The sequence below is a fragment of the Martes martes genome, assembly GCF_963455335.1.
Source record: "Martes martes genome assembly, chromosome: 1".
Lineage (NCBI taxonomy): Eukaryota > Metazoa > Chordata > Mammalia > Carnivora > Mustelidae > Martes > Martes martes.
The window spans coordinates 166,764,124-166,781,528 of record NC_137888.1 but is presented as its reverse complement, the minus strand read 5'-3'; the positions used below and the strand labels follow the sequence as shown (position 1 = coordinate 166,781,528).

Below are 17,405 nucleotides of genomic sequence, written 5' to 3'. Positions count from 1 at the left end.
GGTGGAGGACAGGTAATGTTAAAGGGAGGAGGGGTTGGGGGTGGGGGCAACTTGGACAGATATCAACCCCTTTATGACATTACCTGTGATGACCTCCTCCCGCCTAACAGAATTAGGTGTGTCCTCTGGGGACATTGGGTATGTTTTAACTTTGCAGTGAGTGTTAAAGGTGCTCATGGTGAAGCTGGTGGTTCAAAAGAGTATGGCAGCTGCTCACTCAACCCTCACAGGACGGCATTGCCTGGGTGAGCCAGCCGTTTGTCACAGATCCATCTCCCAGGATCCAGAGCCCATAACAACCAGATTTGCAGGCTGATGAAAAAGAACAGACTGGATGGTTGCCAATCAGCCTACCCTCTTCTGGGGGCACGTCTTTTGGGAAGCCCAGTCTCCAACAAGGTGTGGTCAGGGGTTGAGAAGAGCGATCTCAGGTTGAGATTGGCTGGACAATGAGGTTGAGGACCCACCCTCACTCTACTGGCAGATCTACCCGATAACAAAGCTGGGTTCTCAGACCAGAGTACTCTTACGTGCACTCTGCTTGAATGAGCACTGCTGGACTTTGCACCTCAAATTGTTTCTTGGTTGCTTTTATGACCCATTACCTGAGTGGTAATATATAGTTACATTAAATAATGTTTATGTTGAAGAGTGGGATTTTGCGGTCAGAACTGAATTCCAGTGCTGGCTCTGCTGTGTGATTTTAGGTGAATTAACATTTTGGAGCTTTATGTTACTTACGACTTTGGAAGATCATACTTTGCTGCTGCCTCCAAAAAGTTTACTTAAAGTCTTTGCAGTCTTGAGGGCTGCACCTAACTGTTCCATTATATTTTTTCTGCAGTTGACTCAAGCGATCTGTTTTTCTATTTTTAGTTATGGAGGTTAGGGGAAGTGTGCTGCACTCTACTTTCTCATTGTTTCCCCCATACACTGCCCTGGTTTTCAGATCAGCCCCAAGGAACCTTACCCTAGGCCCATCCGCCAGGCCCTGCAGATCTAGCGCATCCTCACCAGGCTCCAGCCACACTGCCTACCTCTTAGTTTCAGGGAAGGGTTCTTAACCTTCTCAGGTGTGTTGCTGAGACTTTCCTGTCTGGATTGCTATTCCTACCCCTCTTCACTAGCCTACTTCTGAGCTCCTTTGCATAGGCTTCTGCCTAAATGTCACCTCTTCAGAAAGGGCATCTTTTTCTTAAGTATGTCCCCTTCCTGGTTTGTTTGCTGCTTGTTCATTGCCCTTACCATACCTACAGTTCTTTTATTCCTTGCTTGCTTTTTTGTCTCCCCTCCACTGGGCTGTAAGCTCCATGAGGTCAGGGATCCTTTCTAGCTTCTAGTCTCCAGCCCCTAGGCAGTCTCCACTGCCTAGCACGGTTGCTCTCCATAAATGCGGTGACTCAAGCCACAGGAACCATGATGCTGAAATTAACTAGCCGCACCGTGCTCCAGCTTCCACCTTAGGTACCCCTGCTTAGCGGTCCGGATTTAAGCCCGCAGGAGGGAATACCTGAACCCGCTCCCTGATTGTGCCAAGGGAATGGTTTCCTGGGCAACAGCAAACAGGAGGCGGGGCCTCGGAACCGAGGGCCCTGCTCCCCTGAGAGGAGGCGGCGCACAGAGGGGGAGGCGGGCTCTCACGCGCTGGGAGGGCGCGCGCAGCGAGGGGCGCATGCAGGGCCCCGGCGCGGCGCTGCTCCTGAGCTCGGGGGAGCTGCGGGTCGCACACCAGGGTGCCGCCGCCTGGTACTGCCAAGAGGGCCGCCTCACCAGTTCCCCCGCCCCATGGCCCTGGGCGTGCCACTCCGAGTTCCCGCCTGCAGACCCGCTGCCTTGGCCAGGGCCGGCCTCCGCCTGTCCCGAGGGGGTTCGGGCAGGAGGTAAACGCCGGGCCCGGGCCCGCAGCCTAGCCTCTACGCGCTGCCTAGGCCACGCCTTCGAGTCTCAGGCCCAAGGCACCCACGCCCAGAGCGCTGCGGATCTCTGCCCCCTCGGGTCCCTGCACACCCCGGCTGCAGATTATGGCCAGTCGCCGGACGGTGAGGCCTGTTGCCGCCCGCCCATCGTGGCCGGAGGTGGTTGCAAGAACAAGAAGACTTGGGTTGGAGGGAATAAGAGGTCGGGAGAGTGTGGGCTCCTGATGAAGAGCGGAGAAAGAAGTGCGGTCATCGGAGGCCGGGAGAGAGTCAGGCTGAGCCTCCAGCCTGCCGCATCCCTACTCTGCATCTTTCTGCAGGTTCCCTTGTACTCTGGCGAGGATTCTCCAAGCTATCTCACCACATGGGCCGGCTCAGAAACGCCAGAATCCACGTGGAGAGAGCTGTCAAGGTTGGAGGGGGCTGGGGGGTGTCTTAAAAGGGCCTGCAGAGCGGCTTAGCCTGCCTCCCTGAACTGTCTTCTTACATCCTTTAAAAACAGACAAAACCAAAAATCTTGATCCCACACCCATCTTAAAATATTCCAAAGTTTTCAGTACCCTTTCTGGTGGAATTGTGTAACTTCTTTACCTGGCATTCACCCCTTCAGCTCTTACCACTCTGGTTCCTAGCCTTTCCCATTACCATGGGGAAGCACTCCAGTCAAGGTCACTCATGACCGCCAAGGAGGCAAATCCAGCAGCCCCTTTTCTGTCCTAATCTCGGTCTGGTACCGCGTGTCATTCTACACTATTGCCCTACATACCCTTACCCCTTGGCTGTCTGCATACACCTGGTTTTCCTTTCTCCCTCCCTGGCTGATGCTTTACAGTTGCCTTTGAAGGCTCCTTGGAGCTTTCCTGGTTCCCTGGATCCCTCCCCACACCTGTCTCCTTGACTGTGAGTCCAGTAAATGTGCTGTGCCCTCTAGGTGCCCCTTCTAGCCCAGCCTCTCCATTAACTCCACATTCCTTAGATCTATCCCCCTACTTGATATCTCCACCCAGAGAGAACTTAGAACCATTCCAAACCTATGCCTCAAACCATACTTTTGATTTTCCTGCCTAAATCTGTCGTTCTCCCTAATCTCCCACTTTCCTCATCAACCAGTTGCTCAAGCCAGAAATATGATCTTTCTATTCATTCACCCACACATTTAGACAGTCATGATTTTTTTTTTTAAGTAACCTCTATGCCCAACACGGGTCTTGAACTCACAATCCCGAGATCGAGAGTCACATACTATATTGACTGAGCCAGCCAGGCGCTCTGTTCACCTTCTACACATCTAATTCCATCAGCAAAACCAGTCACCTCTATTTCCAAAACAGGTCTCTACTCTCACATTCTCCACATTTTCACCCTCATTTTAGCTATTGTGGTTTTTCTCCTGCACGAATCACAACAGCCTTTTATTTTATTTATTTTTGTAACAGCTTTCTAACCCTACTCCCTGCTTCCCTCCCCGGCCCCTTCATCTGTTCTCTGTATAGAAACAAGCCAAACTTGTAAACCCTCCAATCCTATCATGCCCTCACTTTGCCTTCATTGCTTCATGCTGTTCTTAATATAAAATCCCAGTCTGTTCAAGGCCTGCAGGGCCTTCCATAGTCTAGCTGCTACCAGCTTTCTCAGCCGTCCCCTTCTTTTTCATACCCCATTCTCACTGGCTTCCTTCCAATTTCTTCTGACCTCAAAGCCGCAAGACCTTTGCACATGCTTTTCCCTCTGCCTGAACTGCCATTTGCCCAACTCTGTATACTCATGGTTACTTTTTACCCTTCCCATATATGTACTTTTATTGTGAGTCCCCATTAAGTATCCAGTTGTGGGAGCAACCAAATCTGGATTTTAGTCCTTGCTCTTTCACTTAATCACTGTGTAGCCAAACTACTCAACCTCTCTATGCCTCTGTTTCATAATAAGTTAAATGGGGAAATAGCACCTATTAAAAATACATATTAGGGGCGCCTGGGTGGCTCAGTGGGTTAAAGCCTCTGCCTTCAGCTCAGGTCATGATCTCAGGGTCCTGGGATCGAGCCCCGCATCAGGCTCTCTGCTCAGCAGGGAGCCTGCTTCCCCCTCTCTCTCTGCCTGCCTCTCTGCCCACTTGTGATCTGTCTGTCAAATAAATAAATAAAATCTTTTTAAAAAATACATATTATTGGGGCACCTGGGTGGTGCATTCAGTTAAGTGTCCAACTCTTGGTTTCAGCTCAGGTCATGATCTCAGTGTCGTGAGACTGAGCCCCACATTGGGCTTTACACTCACTGCAGAGTCTGCTTGAGATTTTCTCCCTTTCCCTCTGCACCCCCTGCTCATGCTTTCTCTGTCTCTGTCTCTGTCTCTCTCAAATAAGTAAATTTTTTAAAAAGATTTTATTTATTTATTTGACAGAGACAGAGAGATCACAGGTAGGCAGAGAGGCAGGCAGAGAGACAGAAGGAAGCAGGCTCCCTGCTGAGCAGAAAGCCCAACGTGGGGCTCGATCCCAGGACTCTGGGATCATGACCTGAGCTGAAGGCAGAGGCTTTAACCCACTGAGCCACCCAGGAGCCCCTCAAATAAATAAATCTTAAAAAAAAATACATATTATTGAAGTGCCTGGGTGGCTTAGTCGTTAAGCGTCTGCCTTCGGCTCAGGTCATGATCCCAGGGTCGTGGGATTGAGCCCCACATCAGGTTCCTTGCTCAGTGAGAAGCCTGATTCTCCCTATCCCACTTCCCCTTCTTGTGTTCCTTCTCTTGCTGTCAAATAAATAAATAAAATCTTTTAAAAAATAATAAAAAATACACATCATTGTTAGTATATATAAACTAAGCAGTGTACAGTAGGTACACAATAATTGTTAGCTCTTACCATTATAACTATTAACTATTCATGTTTATTTTCCCTGTTTGGTTATAATCTGTCTTCCCTGCTGGAACATAAATATTTCCTGAAGGCAGAAACCAGAACTGTCTTGTTCACCATTATATCCCGTGGTCTGGAGCTTGGATGATACTGACCAAGTGTCCTTCTCTCACCTTACAGCAGAAAAAGATCTTTATGATCCAAGGCCGCTACCCAGTGATACGGTGCCTCTTGCGCCGGAGAGGCTGGGTGGAGAAGAAGATGGTCCATCACTCGGGCACCAACCTGCCACCACCCCAGAAGGATCTGGATAGCTCGGTAATCGGTGACAGTGACACCACTGAGGATGGTAAGCAGTTCCCTCCCTTTCTACAGGATGCCTCTCCTGAGTCCCTTTCCTTTGGTTCTTGCTCTCCCAGGGTTGAGACTTTGGTATGGGTGTATGGGGCAGGGACAGGAGCCTCACCAGGCCGGGGCTCTACATCCACAGAGGATGAAGAAGAGGACGAGGCATTTCGGCCACCGCAGCTGTTTGACTTTGATGATTTCCTGGAATTTGATGACCTAGATGGGACACATGCTCTGATGGTGAGGGTCCCTGGGGGGCTGGTAGGGAGGGGCTGAGAGGGTGAGGACTTCTCTGGGCCTCATTTTCCCTATCCGCACTAAAAACGGATTGCTTCTATAAAGCCTGGATGGGCCAGCAGAGTGGTGAGGGGCACAGTGGGGCTCAGACAAGGCTGGCCTGGGATCAGAATCCTGCTAGGTTATACCAGAAGCTAGCATAACCTCCACACCTGGTAATTCCCCCTTCTAAATAAAACCTTATATTTCACATCCTTCCTCTGCCCTTGGCAAGTGACGGCTGGAAGGAAGTGCTTAAAAAGCTCTGAAAGGGCTAATGTGATGATGTGGAGGTGAGGACACCTCTGTATCAAAGTGAGGACACTTGGCTTTGGATCTTGGCACCACCACTTACTAAGCTGAACATACCAAATTGCCATTTTTGTATGTCAGAAAAGACTGAACATTGGCAATTTCATATGGCTCAACTGTGTGGGCTCTTGGACAAGTCACCTGCCCTCCCAGTGAAAGGGGATAATAGTAGCACCTACTTCGTGCTGAGGATTAAGTGAATTGATGTCAAAAGCACTTAAAAGGAGGGGTGCCTGGGTGGCTCAGTGGGTTAAAGCCTCTGCCTTCGGCTCAGGTCATGATCCCAGGGTCCTGGGATCGAGCCCTGCATCGGGCTCTCTGCTCAGCAGGGAGCCTGCCTCCCCCTCTCTCTCTGCCTGCCTCTCTGCCTACTTGTGATCTCTGTCTGTCAAATAAATAAATAAAATCTTTTTTTTTTTTTTTAAAAGCACTTAAAAAGAAAGAAAGGAAGAAAAATGAAAAGCACTTAGAACAGGGCCTGGCATGTGATGTCATTGCCTGCGAGTAACCCTACCTCCCAGAGCTGTGGGAATGATAGGGGTGGAAGAACCCTGAGAGAACCTTTGTCACATGTGCCCATCAGCCTGGAGTCACTGTCCTGCCACTGAGCAAGTCACTGATAGCCATGGGTCAAAACAAAGGGGTGGCATTCAGTTGTGTGGCTTAGTCACTGTGTAGGGGCACCTGGCCAAAAGGAGTTCTGTAAGTCAGCTGCTTTTCTGCTCACAAATGTGTGCTCTGTAAGAAGAGATGTCTTTTCTTTCTTTCTTTTTTTTTTTTAAAGATTTTATTTATTTGACAGAGATCACAAGTAGGCAGAGAGCCAGGCAGAGAGAGAGGAAGGGAAGCAGGCTCCCCGCTGAGCAGAGAGCCCGATGCAGGGCTCGATCCCAGGACCCTGAGATCATGACCTGAGCCGAAGGCAGAGGCCTTAACCCACTGAGCCACCCAGGTGCCCCGAGATGTCTTTTCTTAACACACATAAAGATGGGGTGTGGGCTAGAGGCCAGCTCGGAAGTATCTTCTCCTTCCATACTCCCACCCTGCTCAACAGGCTGGGGAGAAGTTTCCTCAGGCCTTGGGCTGCCCACCCCAGCCTTCCCTGTCTCCTCGGCTCTCCCTAGTCCCGCATGGTTCGGAATGAGGTTCCCTATTTCATCTGGACCACTCGGCGGGATGTGCTGGACTGTCGCTTCCTCTCCAAGGATCAAATGATAAACCACTATGCCCGGGCTGGCTCCTTTACCACAAAGGTGGGTTCCCCAGGGGAGTGGGCATGGCAGCTTCTAACCCATTAGACCTTGGGCTGACAACTCCACTGCCTGCTTTCCTTGTCAGGAAAAGAGAGTTCTCAGGAGGCAGAGAGGTATATGATTCAGTGGGATTTGGAGTCAGGCAGCCTGAGTTCGAATCCAGCCCTTGCAGCATGTCTGGCACATGTAGACATAATGATTGAAATAGACTCCAGGATCCAAATAGGATCTGGAGCCAGAAAAACACCAAGTCTAAAGACCGTAAACAATAGAGCCCTTACCAGCTAATCAAGGGATATCCGGCTGCTGGATCCATTCTGTCCCATCTGGGTTTATTAACAAGTGACTTCACTTCTGACCTCAGTTTCCTTGTCTTTAAATGAGAACACCAGTAGGACCTACCTTATAGGGTTGTGGCAAGAATGAAGGGCTTTATTATTGGAATATGCTATTATGTTATTGGTATGGGCTGGGGAGGCTTCCCAGAGGAGACAGGTCTTTAAGATTGTGAAAGGGTGGATAGGAGGGGTGTGGGGCATTCTTGGCAGGGCAAACTGTGTGGCCATACACATGAGACGGATATGAGTGAGTCAGGCCTAGCAAGTGTGGCAGAGGCTCTGAGGACACTCAAGCAGGGTCTCCCTGAGCTGTCTGGGTGTGTACTGATTGTGGGGAGTCCCTTGGAGGTGTCTGGGCAAGTCCCACTATGCCCCCTCAGCAGCTAACTCCATAGGTGGGTCTATGTCTCAATCTCCGGAATTTGCCATGGTTTGATGAGGCTGATGCTGACTCCTTCTTTCCACGCTGCTACCGTCTGGGGGCTGAGGATGACAAAAAGGCCTTCATAGGTAAGGAGAAGCTAGCCCCATGCCTGTACTCCCAGGCCGAAGCATGAGGGCTAAAACATGTTCACGTTAGAGAGCAGAGAGCCTCTCTTTATGCCCTCATCCAACCCAGCAGATTTCCTCCTCTGTCCCCTACCCTACCCTTCCCTAATGTGCCTCCCTTAATGAACTATCTAGCTTGGTCAATCCAGACCTCCAGAAGAGCTTAGATAACTTAGACTGCATCCTAAAGCAGGTTCTAAAAGTTGGTCAATGGATTGAGTTTGGAGCCCACAGTATGTTCCAGGCCTATGTCAAATTCCACTGGCTAGACTGGGTTCCAAATCTAGAAAAGGGTCTAAACTTTGGGCTCCTAAAGGCGGGAGAGTTTCCAACTTCAGAACATGTTCTAAAATTCAGGTCAGAATTTGTGTACAGTTTAGATGTTAGGCCTAAATTCATCTCCAAACCTGACATAGTTTTTATGCTCAGATCTGGTTCTCAGGCTAGAATAAGTTATCAAAAGTGGATCAGGAACAGAAGGGGGAAATGAGACAACGGGTTTAGGCAAGATTCTGAAGGCAGAGTATGAGCCATGTCAGATTCTAGGCCTGGTTCTACAACTGAACAGGAGCCAGGTTCTAACCCCAGAGTGTAGAGTCAGAAGGTAGTTAGGTTCCGGATCCAAAATGGGGCAGGTTATGATCAGGTTCCGGAACCAGAACAGGCTTCGAGCCTAGGGGCTGAGCAGGGTATCCCCTGCCCTGGGAGCAGAGGACTTCTGGCTGACAGCTGCCCGCAACGTTCTCAAGCTGGTGGTAAAGTCCGAATGGAAGTCATACTCTATCCAGGCAGAAGAGGAAGAGGCCTCAGGCAAGTACTCTGATTACCCTCACTCCCCACCTATTATTTTTATCTTCTCACCCATCCATCTGTTTATGTATACATCTATCTATGTATTAGCCACATTCATCTCCTCCATCACCCCTTCCCACCCACCCATCCCTACATCTACCCTTCCCACTTGTCCATCCATCCATCTACTCATCCATCTAACTTCCTACTCACCTATTCCTACCCACTCGGCTTGCATTCACCCCCCCGCCATCCATCCATCCAGTCACCCATCACCCCGCCTATCCCCCTACTATTGATCATCTCATTCACATACCTTCTCTCAGCTCCACACGCCACATTCCTCATGAATCTGTCCACTCCTCCACCTTTCTACCTACCCTCCAACAAATCTACCTACCCATCTATCCCCCTGCTTTTAGGGATTCTCCTATCCACCGCCCATGTATCTTCCAGCCCACCCATTCATCTGTTCTCCCAGCCACTGTCCCACCTGTCTTCTGATTCATTTGTTAATCAATCCATTGCATCATTCAGCCCTCCATGGGCCTGGCATGTGGCCGAGCACTATGGAGAGGACAGACTAAGAAGACATGGTCCATCCCTGCCTGCAGGGAGCTCACATCTCTGATGAGGAAGTAGTGGAACCATGTAGTTTCACGTGGCCTGAGGACCCCTTGTGCCTTGTGGAGGGGGACACAGAGCATCCCCTACTGCATGTTGTCCCAACCCATTGCTTGCTCTCCCTTTCTGTCTCTGAACTTAGCTCCTACCTCAGGGTTCCCACCGTATAATCCAAGGGCCATGGTGTCAGGGGAAATAAGGGACAGCTCTACTGGATGGAGGAAAATCCTGCCTCTTCCAGAGGGAGACCTCTCCATTGCTATCTCCTGGGTGTGTCAGGTACAAAGAAGACTGTGTGCCAGGATCAGGGACACAAGGGCCTCAGGTGTGTCAGAGGTCCCAGGAACAGAGAGGCTGCAGGTGTGTGCTGGGGCTACAGGGGCTGAGAAGTCCTCGGATATTTAGGGTGGAACCTCAAGTGGATGACAGGCCCTGGGACAGTGAGGGTCAAGGGTGAGTACTAGGGTCACAGGGGAATTTAGAACAAACCCTCAGGTAAGTGACAGGTCCCAGTACAGTAGGAGATACAGGTGTGTGCTGAGCCTCAGGTGTATGCAAGGTAAGGCCTCGTGTAAATGACAGGCCTTGGAGCAGTGGGGGCGGCATGTGTCATGTTCTATGCCTTGCCTGTCGGTTAGTGACAGGTCCCTTCCTATCTTCAGGAGACAAGCAGCCCAAGAAACAGGAGAAAAAGCCAGTGATGGTGTCCCCAGAGTTTGTGGACGAGGCTCTGTGTGCCTGTGAAGAGCACCTTAGCAACCTGGCTCACATGGACATCGACAAGGACCTGGGGGCGCCACTGTACCTCAGCCCTGAGGGTTGGTCCATCTTCCTCCAGCGCTACTACCAAGTGGTCCAGTGAGTACCTCTGCTGCTAGGACCGTGGGCTGCGGGCAGGTTCCCCTTGCTCTCAGGGCTTCTGCGTTCTGAGCTGATGCATGTGTAGTGTAGCCCCTCTCTCTTCCCCAGACCTACCCCTTTTGTTTGCCCTGCTGCTTCTGCTCAAGAACTCTCAGGGACTCCCACTGCGTTCATGGTAGATTCTTCTAAGAGTCTTCTGAGATTCTTCCTGAATCTCAGTTTAGCATAATGACTAAGATCATGGCCAGCCCTATCAGTCCTGACTTTGCAGCTTCCAAGCTCTTTGACCTTGGCAACATCACTAATCTTTCTGAGCTTTACTTTGCACATGCAAAATAGATTTTAAAATAATGTCTGACTCAAAGGTAGGATTAGACAGGATAATCTGTGTTATGTGCTCTGCACAGACTCAGTATTTACTCACAAAATGAGAATCTATTAAGTTGTTTAGGTTTTATTCTGGAGGCCAGTGTTTCCCAAAGTGTGTTGCATGGGATACTTAGTTCTGCAGGACAGAAATCAATTTTATGAAAGAAAGGCTTTTGTGGTCAATTGCATTTGGAAAACATTGGGTTAAGCAAAGTTAATTAATTCCTTGATGCAGGACTTATCAGAACCTGTGGGTGGTGTTAACCTCCAAGAGAGATACAGGTACAGTATATATCCTGTTATTATGTGGCCCCCTCCACCCCCCACAGGCATTCTGAGGGACTATATTTTCGGAAGACACTCTGGGAAAAGGTTCTTGATCAGAGGAAGGGAGTTGAGACTGGGATTCCATTTAGCAGAGGTGTGCAGGAGAGAGAAGGGAAGAAGTGCTCAGAAGGCAAGAGAACATCCATTGAGCATAGGATTGAGCACTTCCTATGTGCCCAGCATGGTGCCAGGCTCCAGAAATGAAGTGTAGTCCCTGCCCTCAAGGGGCAAACAGCTCAAGTGGGGAGGCTTGCAGCAAGCCAGGTGGGAGTGCTAAGGGCCTCAGCCACGGTGGTAATAGGAAGGAATGGGCAGACTTGCTGATTTTGATAGGGGAGACTAAAGAACTGATAAGTGAACTTTGAATGAATGACATGCTGAGCAAACCTGCATCATTGATAAATAATTCAATTGTATCTTTTTAAATGTTAGAAATTAAAAACTAGATGACCCTATACTTTCCTCTTAACTATCAGAAAAATACCAGAAAAGCTACCCTTCTTAAACTAAGAATTACAAGACTGAGTTAGAACATTAGGTGTAAAGAACATGAGTCCTTTGTAGTTCTAGATGGGGGGGGGGCAAGTTCTAGAGGGCCATAGGCACTTCTCAAAAGTTGGGATACATAAAATACTACATCTTATAAGGATGCCTGGCTGGCTCAGTTGCTAGAGCACGTGACTCTTGGTCTTGGGATTGTGAGTTCAAGCCCCACGGTGAGCACAGAGTTTACTTGAAAAAAAAAATTTGCTTTGGGAACATTTGTCAAACATAGCTTTTAGGGGCACCTGGGTGGCTCAGTTGGTTAAGCATCTGCCTTCAGCTTGGGTCATGATCCTAGGGTCCTGGGATCGAGTCCCACATTGGGCTCCTTGCTCAGCTGGGAGTCTGCTTTCCCCTCTGCCTCTGCTGCTCTTCCTGCTTGTGCTCTCTCTGTCTCTCTCTGTCAAATAAGTAAATAAAATCTTTAAAATTTTTTTTAAATTACATCATATGACATGTATAGTGTTAAGTGATTCACTCACAGAAGTTATAGATGATTAGTTTTTGTTAGTTCAGTCAATATTTACTGCTGTGTTTTCACTTTTGAAACAAATCCATGACTCACCAGTCAGGTTTTTATCAAGATTGACTTCCCACAAACATACTGATTGCTTTTTTTCATTGTTGTTAAATACAAAAATCACATTGTCATATCTTATGTATTTTTTCAAATTGCACATACCTCTGCCATCCTCATATGACACTCTCCTGGGCCAAATCACAGGTTTACTGAGTAGATTCTCTATGTCATGGCCCACAGAAAGGTTTCAGCAAACCCTCTGGAAATCGAAGGGTCAGGGCTTAGGTACGAGTTTTCCTAAGAGGCCTTGACAAGTCCCCCTCCATCTGGCTGCTGTCACTGCTCCTGCTGCTGCCCCACTGGGTGCTGCTGCCTCCTTAGTATAAGAACTGGAAGTTCTTTGTGCTGGAACATTCTTAAGGCTAAGATGTGAAGGGGGATTAGCATCTAGTGGAAGCTTCCTGCCTATTCATTCAGAGAGAGAGGAATGGGAGGGTGCGGATGAGGCTGCCATCTAGGGTATTCCATGACTTGGTTTAGGCCAGCACATTTGTGTCCTGTAGGAAACAGAGTCCCTCTTTGTCCATGAACCCTTATCTGACAGCCCAGTGCTGAGGCAGGCAACCATTCATTCAGCCAAGAGACTTCATCAGGAGCACATAACAGTATACTGCTGGGGGAAGGGAAACGCTAACCAATGTTCCTGCTCTTCTGGAGCTTAGACTCCAGTGAAGGGAGACAGACAGCAGCCAAATAAGCATAGGTGTGGGTGGTAAGTGATGAGAAGACAGACAAGGCAAGGGGCTGTGTGACACACATGTGCTTGGAAAGAATTAGACCAGGAAGGGATCCACCTATCAACCAGTTGTCGGTCCAGGTTTGGAGGGGAAATGAACCCCCAAAAGTACATGTGGGTGGAAGGATCTGGCAGGACAGAGTTTGCATCCTGGCTCAGCCACTGAACTCAGTATGTGGCCTTGGACGAATCTCTGAACTCTCCCAGCTTCAGTTGACACTTCTCCAAAACGGGACCAGTAATGCCTCCTTGGCAGGGCCATAGGGAGGGTTAGTGATGATGTATGTGAAACCCCTAGCACTGTGCCTGGCACGTAGTGGTGCCTCATGATCAGATGCTGGTGTGATTAAATTCTGCCAAAGGCAGTTTTATGGTAATAGAAGGGAGGTGACAGATGGTGGAGTGTTAGAGTGGGACAGCATGTGAAATGTGGAATGTTCCCCTTTTCTCCTATTCCGGCACTCTCAGATGGCTCCCTGGGCTGGTTAGAATTTTCAGGACAGCTTGAGGGTGGGATGGAGGTTTGGAGGAGACCTATCTGCATCTGTTAGGGAAAGGTGTGACCCTGGCTTGGATCATGGCTGGGGGTTGGGCTCTTGTCTCCTCTTGCCTTGTCCACCAGACTGCCCCCAGACTCAGCCCTGCCCATGTCCCATCATCTCCCCACAGCGAGGGGGCAGAACTCAGGCACCTTGATGCTCAGGTCCAGCGCTGTGAGGACATCCTGCAACAGCTGCGGGCTGTGGTGCCCCAGATGGACATGGAAGGAGATCGCAACATCTGGATCGTGAAGCCGGGAGCCAAGTCCCGAGGACGAGGTGGGAGTAAGCCCCTGCTTCCTACACCAATGCCCTACAGCCTGCCTATCTAGCTAGAGGCTGTGGAAGTTAATAGTGCAGACTGTATTGAGGCCAAACTGCATGGGTTTGAATCCCAGCTTTGCTACTAACATGCTGTGTGACCTTGAGCAAGTTATATCACCTCTCTGAATCTCAGTTCCTTCACCTGTGAGGGATGATCAAAACCTCCTGTGAGGTGAGGATTAAGTGAGATGGTGTGTCTAAAGCTCAGCATGGTCCCTGACACAGAGTAATCACCCCATAAATGTTGGCTGCTGTGATGACATTGCCGTCTCCTCTCCTGCTGTCAGAGTTGGGTTAATGCTTTAAGTGGGTCTGATGATACTTGTAGCCCATCATCTAAGGGCTCTCTGATTTGACCAGTGCATCCTTGTGAAGTAGCATAGTATTAAGGATATGGATGCTGAGAGCCAGACTACATCAGGTCAAGCCCAGACTTTGCCTCCTACTATCTGTAAGACTTTGGGCAGGATAGTTAACCTCTTCTCTACCTTATTTCATCATTTAGTAAATTTAACTAGTATTACCTAGTTTTAAGTAAGTATAATATGTGCTTTTCCATAGTAATTGCTATGTCAGTGCTATTATTTTTAGCTATTATTCTGGCTGCTCAGCCCAGTGGGAGGAGTTATAACAGGAGAGCCAGCAAGCTGGGGTGCTGCACTAGCCTAGCCTGAAAAATCTGGTTAAGGACTCACAAGATGTGGAAAACAGAGTTCCAGATTCTTCCAAATACTGTTTTTGGATGAATTGGTTCATGTCCAAGTGAAAGGTCCAGACACTGGGACATTTGAGGATGTCACTTCAAAATCATCATGTTGGTCTTTTCTTTTCCTATCTTGAAAATATTTGTGTGGTTTTCTTCCAATTATGAAAATTTATTATTTTAAAAAAAGAAAGGGGGCGCCTGGGTGGCTCAATGGGTTAAGCCTCTGCCTTCGGCTCAGGTCATGATCCCAGGGTCCTGGGATCGAGCCCCGCATCGGGCTTTCTGCTCAGTGGGGAGCCTGCTTTCCCCCCTCTCTCTCTGCCTGCCTCTCTGCCTACTTGTGATCTCTCTCTGTCAAATAAATAAATAAAATCTTTAAAAAAATAAAAAATAAAAAATAAGAAAGACTGGGGACACCTGAGTGGCTCAGTCATAAGATCAGGCCCGGCACTGGGCTCTGTGCTTAGCAGGGAGCATGCTTGAGATCCTCTATCTCCCTCTCCCTCTACCCTACCTCCATCTCCCCATCCTACCCTGGCCTCTGGCATGTACATGCGAGGACTCACTCGTTCTCCAAAAGAAAAGAAAAGAAAAGAAAAAAAAGACCAGAAAATACAGGAAAGTAGAAAGAAAAAAGCAAAAGCCACTCTTGGTTTTACTGAGATAACTACTGTTAACTGTTGAGTGTGTTTTACTTTCTTCTATGCATTTGAGGAGAGAGATGGAAAGGGTTGTGTGTATGTGTGTGTGTGGGTTTTATTTTATTTTTAAGATTTTTATTTATTTGAGAGAGGGTGCATGAGAGAGAATACAAGCAGGGGGAGTGGGAGAAGCAGACTCCCTGCCAAGTGGGGAACCCGACATCGGGCTTGATCCCAGGACCCCGAGATCAGGACCCGAGCTAAAGGCAGATGCTTAACCAACTGAGCCACCCAAGCACCCCCCGTGTGTTTTATTTTAAACAACATATATTATTCTGTAGCCTTTTCTTACTTATTATATCTTTCCATATCAGTTAGTATTACTCATTTCTTTTTGCACTTTTCTTTTTCTTAACGATAGATCTTACAGATCAGTTCATTTCAGTACATCTAGATCTGTCTTTTTCTTTTTTTTTTTCCTGTTTTTAACTTATTGTTATGGGTACTCTTCCTTTTTTTTTTTTTTTTAAAGATTATTGATTTGAGGGGCACCTGGGTGGCTCAGCCATTAAGTGTCTGCCTTCAGCTCAGGTCATGATCCCAGGGTCCTGGGATCGAGCCCCGCATCGGGCTCCCTGCTCAACGGGAAGCCTGCTTCTCCCTCTCACACTCCCCCACTTGTGTTCCCTCTCTCCCTGTCTCTCTCTCTGTCAAATAAATAAATAACTCTTTAAAAAAAAAAAGATTTATTTGAGAGAGAGAGAGAGAGCCGTGCACTTGCGAGTGGAGTCGTAGGGCAGAGGGAGAGAATCTTCAGGCTGACTCTCTGCTTAGTGTGGAGCCAACACAGGACTCTATCGCACAACACTTGAGATCATGACCTGAGCTGAAACCAAGAGTCAGATGCTCAACCAACTGAGCCACACAGGTGTCCTATGGACATTTTCAAAATACACAAAACTAGAGAGAGTAACACAGTGTATCTTGCACCAAATTTCAACATTCTATCTCTGGTTCTTAAGAAAAGCTGAAATGTGTATATGATACTCCATTGAAAAGGGTATATACATGTGTAAATATACAACTCAACAAATTATCACAGAGTGAACACACTTGTGAAAATAGGACCGATGATCATGAAATAAAATATTACCTACACCCTAGAGGGACCCTTCCAAGCCCCTTCCCATCTCTATGTCCCCCCACAATGGTAACCCCTATTCTAATTTATAATATAGTAGATTAGTGTTGTTTAGTTTGGGATATTATATTAAAGAACAGTATGTGCTGTCTTATCTCATTCTGTTCTACAACTGCATACTCTACTCTTATTTAGATATACTGTCATGGATTTACCTAATTCATTTCTGATGGATATTTAGATGGCAGCCAGTTTTTTCCCCTATTTGTTTGTTTACTGACTAATTGCTGTTACAAGCAAAACTATCATCAGCATCCTATGCAGATATCTTTGTGGCCTTTCATTTCCTTAGGATATATTTCTAAAAACAAAATTGCTGTGTCTAAGGATATGAACAACCTTAATTTTTGTTATGCAGGGCATCATATTCTTGGGAATCTTGGTGATCACTCTGGCCGTTTGAGAAAGGATCTGGCTTGGGAACAAGGCACGGGTTATTCTGTGCCATTAGCAGGTGATTGGGCTGCTTTGGGGACCAAAGAATGAAGGAATGAGATTGATTTGTGAATATGTATGTTTGCAACATGACTCTGATCATTATCAGTATTAAAATGATGCTTCATAGGGAACCTGGGTGGCTCAGTGGGTTAAGGCCTCTGCTTTCGGCTCGAGTCATGATCCCAGGGTCCTGGGATCGAGTCCCACATCGGGCTCTCTGCTCAGCGGGGAGTCTGCTTCCTCCTCTCTCTCTGCCTGCCTCTCTGCCTATTTGTGATCTCTGTCTGACAAATAAATAAATAAAATCTTTTTAAAAAAATGATGCTTTATAAATATAAGATACTTAATGTCAATTGTTATAAAAGAGATAAAATAAGATAACCATTTTCTACTTAGAAGAATAGCCAAAATAATCAATAGTGTTGGGTAGGATGTGGGCAGATATATAATCTCATACACTTTTACTGGGAGTGCAAATTGGTAGAACATTGGTAGTATAGAATGAAAGCATGTACGTATCCCTGGAGCCAAGAAATCTATAGCTAGATATTTATTCTACAGATAACTAATAATAATGGTAGGAATTAACATTTACTGAATGCTCACTATGGGCCAAGAACTATTTTAAATCTTTAACATGTTTAGATATAGAATCCTAACAAACAGAGGCACATAGACTCTCCCATAACTTGGAAGGACATACATCGGACCCAGAAGCAGCAGTTGGCTGCCTGCTTTTTGTTTTTGTTATTTTATATTCTGTTAATTATTGGGAAAAAACTAATCAAAGTCATAAATGCACATGGTTTTTTAAAAAGCCCAATATGGGGGCGCCTGGGTGGCTCAGTGGGTTAAGCTTCTGCCTTCGACTCAGGTC

General features: G+C 47.6%; 1 protein-coding gene across 4 annotated transcripts in view; it reads left to right on the top strand.

The window, feature by feature from the left end:
- Positions 1-2,280: 2,280 nt before the first annotated feature.
- The window catches only part of TTLL3 (tubulin tyrosine ligase like 3), a gene marked incomplete at both ends in the record, with an annotated part of 25,732 nt that continues 10,607 nt past the window's right edge, over positions 2,281-17,405 (top strand). For 3 of the 4 annotated variants that reach the window (XM_080804658.1, XM_080804657.1, XM_080804660.1), the window contains 8 exons: positions 2,281-2,328; positions 4,952-5,120; positions 5,262-5,359; positions 6,832-6,960; positions 7,694-7,808; positions 8,559-8,657; positions 9,926-10,121; positions 13,349-13,497. In XM_080804658.1, the coding sequence (XP_080660784.1) occupies positions 2,281-2,328; positions 4,952-5,120; positions 5,262-5,359; positions 6,832-6,960; positions 7,694-7,808; positions 8,559-8,657; positions 9,926-10,121; positions 13,349-13,497 (1,003 nt within the window). The remainder of the gene's footprint in view (positions 2,329-4,951; positions 5,121-5,261; positions 5,360-6,831; positions 6,961-7,693; positions 7,809-8,558; positions 8,658-9,925; positions 10,122-13,348; positions 13,498-17,405) is intronic. The other variant, XM_080804659.1, reaches the window with a different exon arrangement.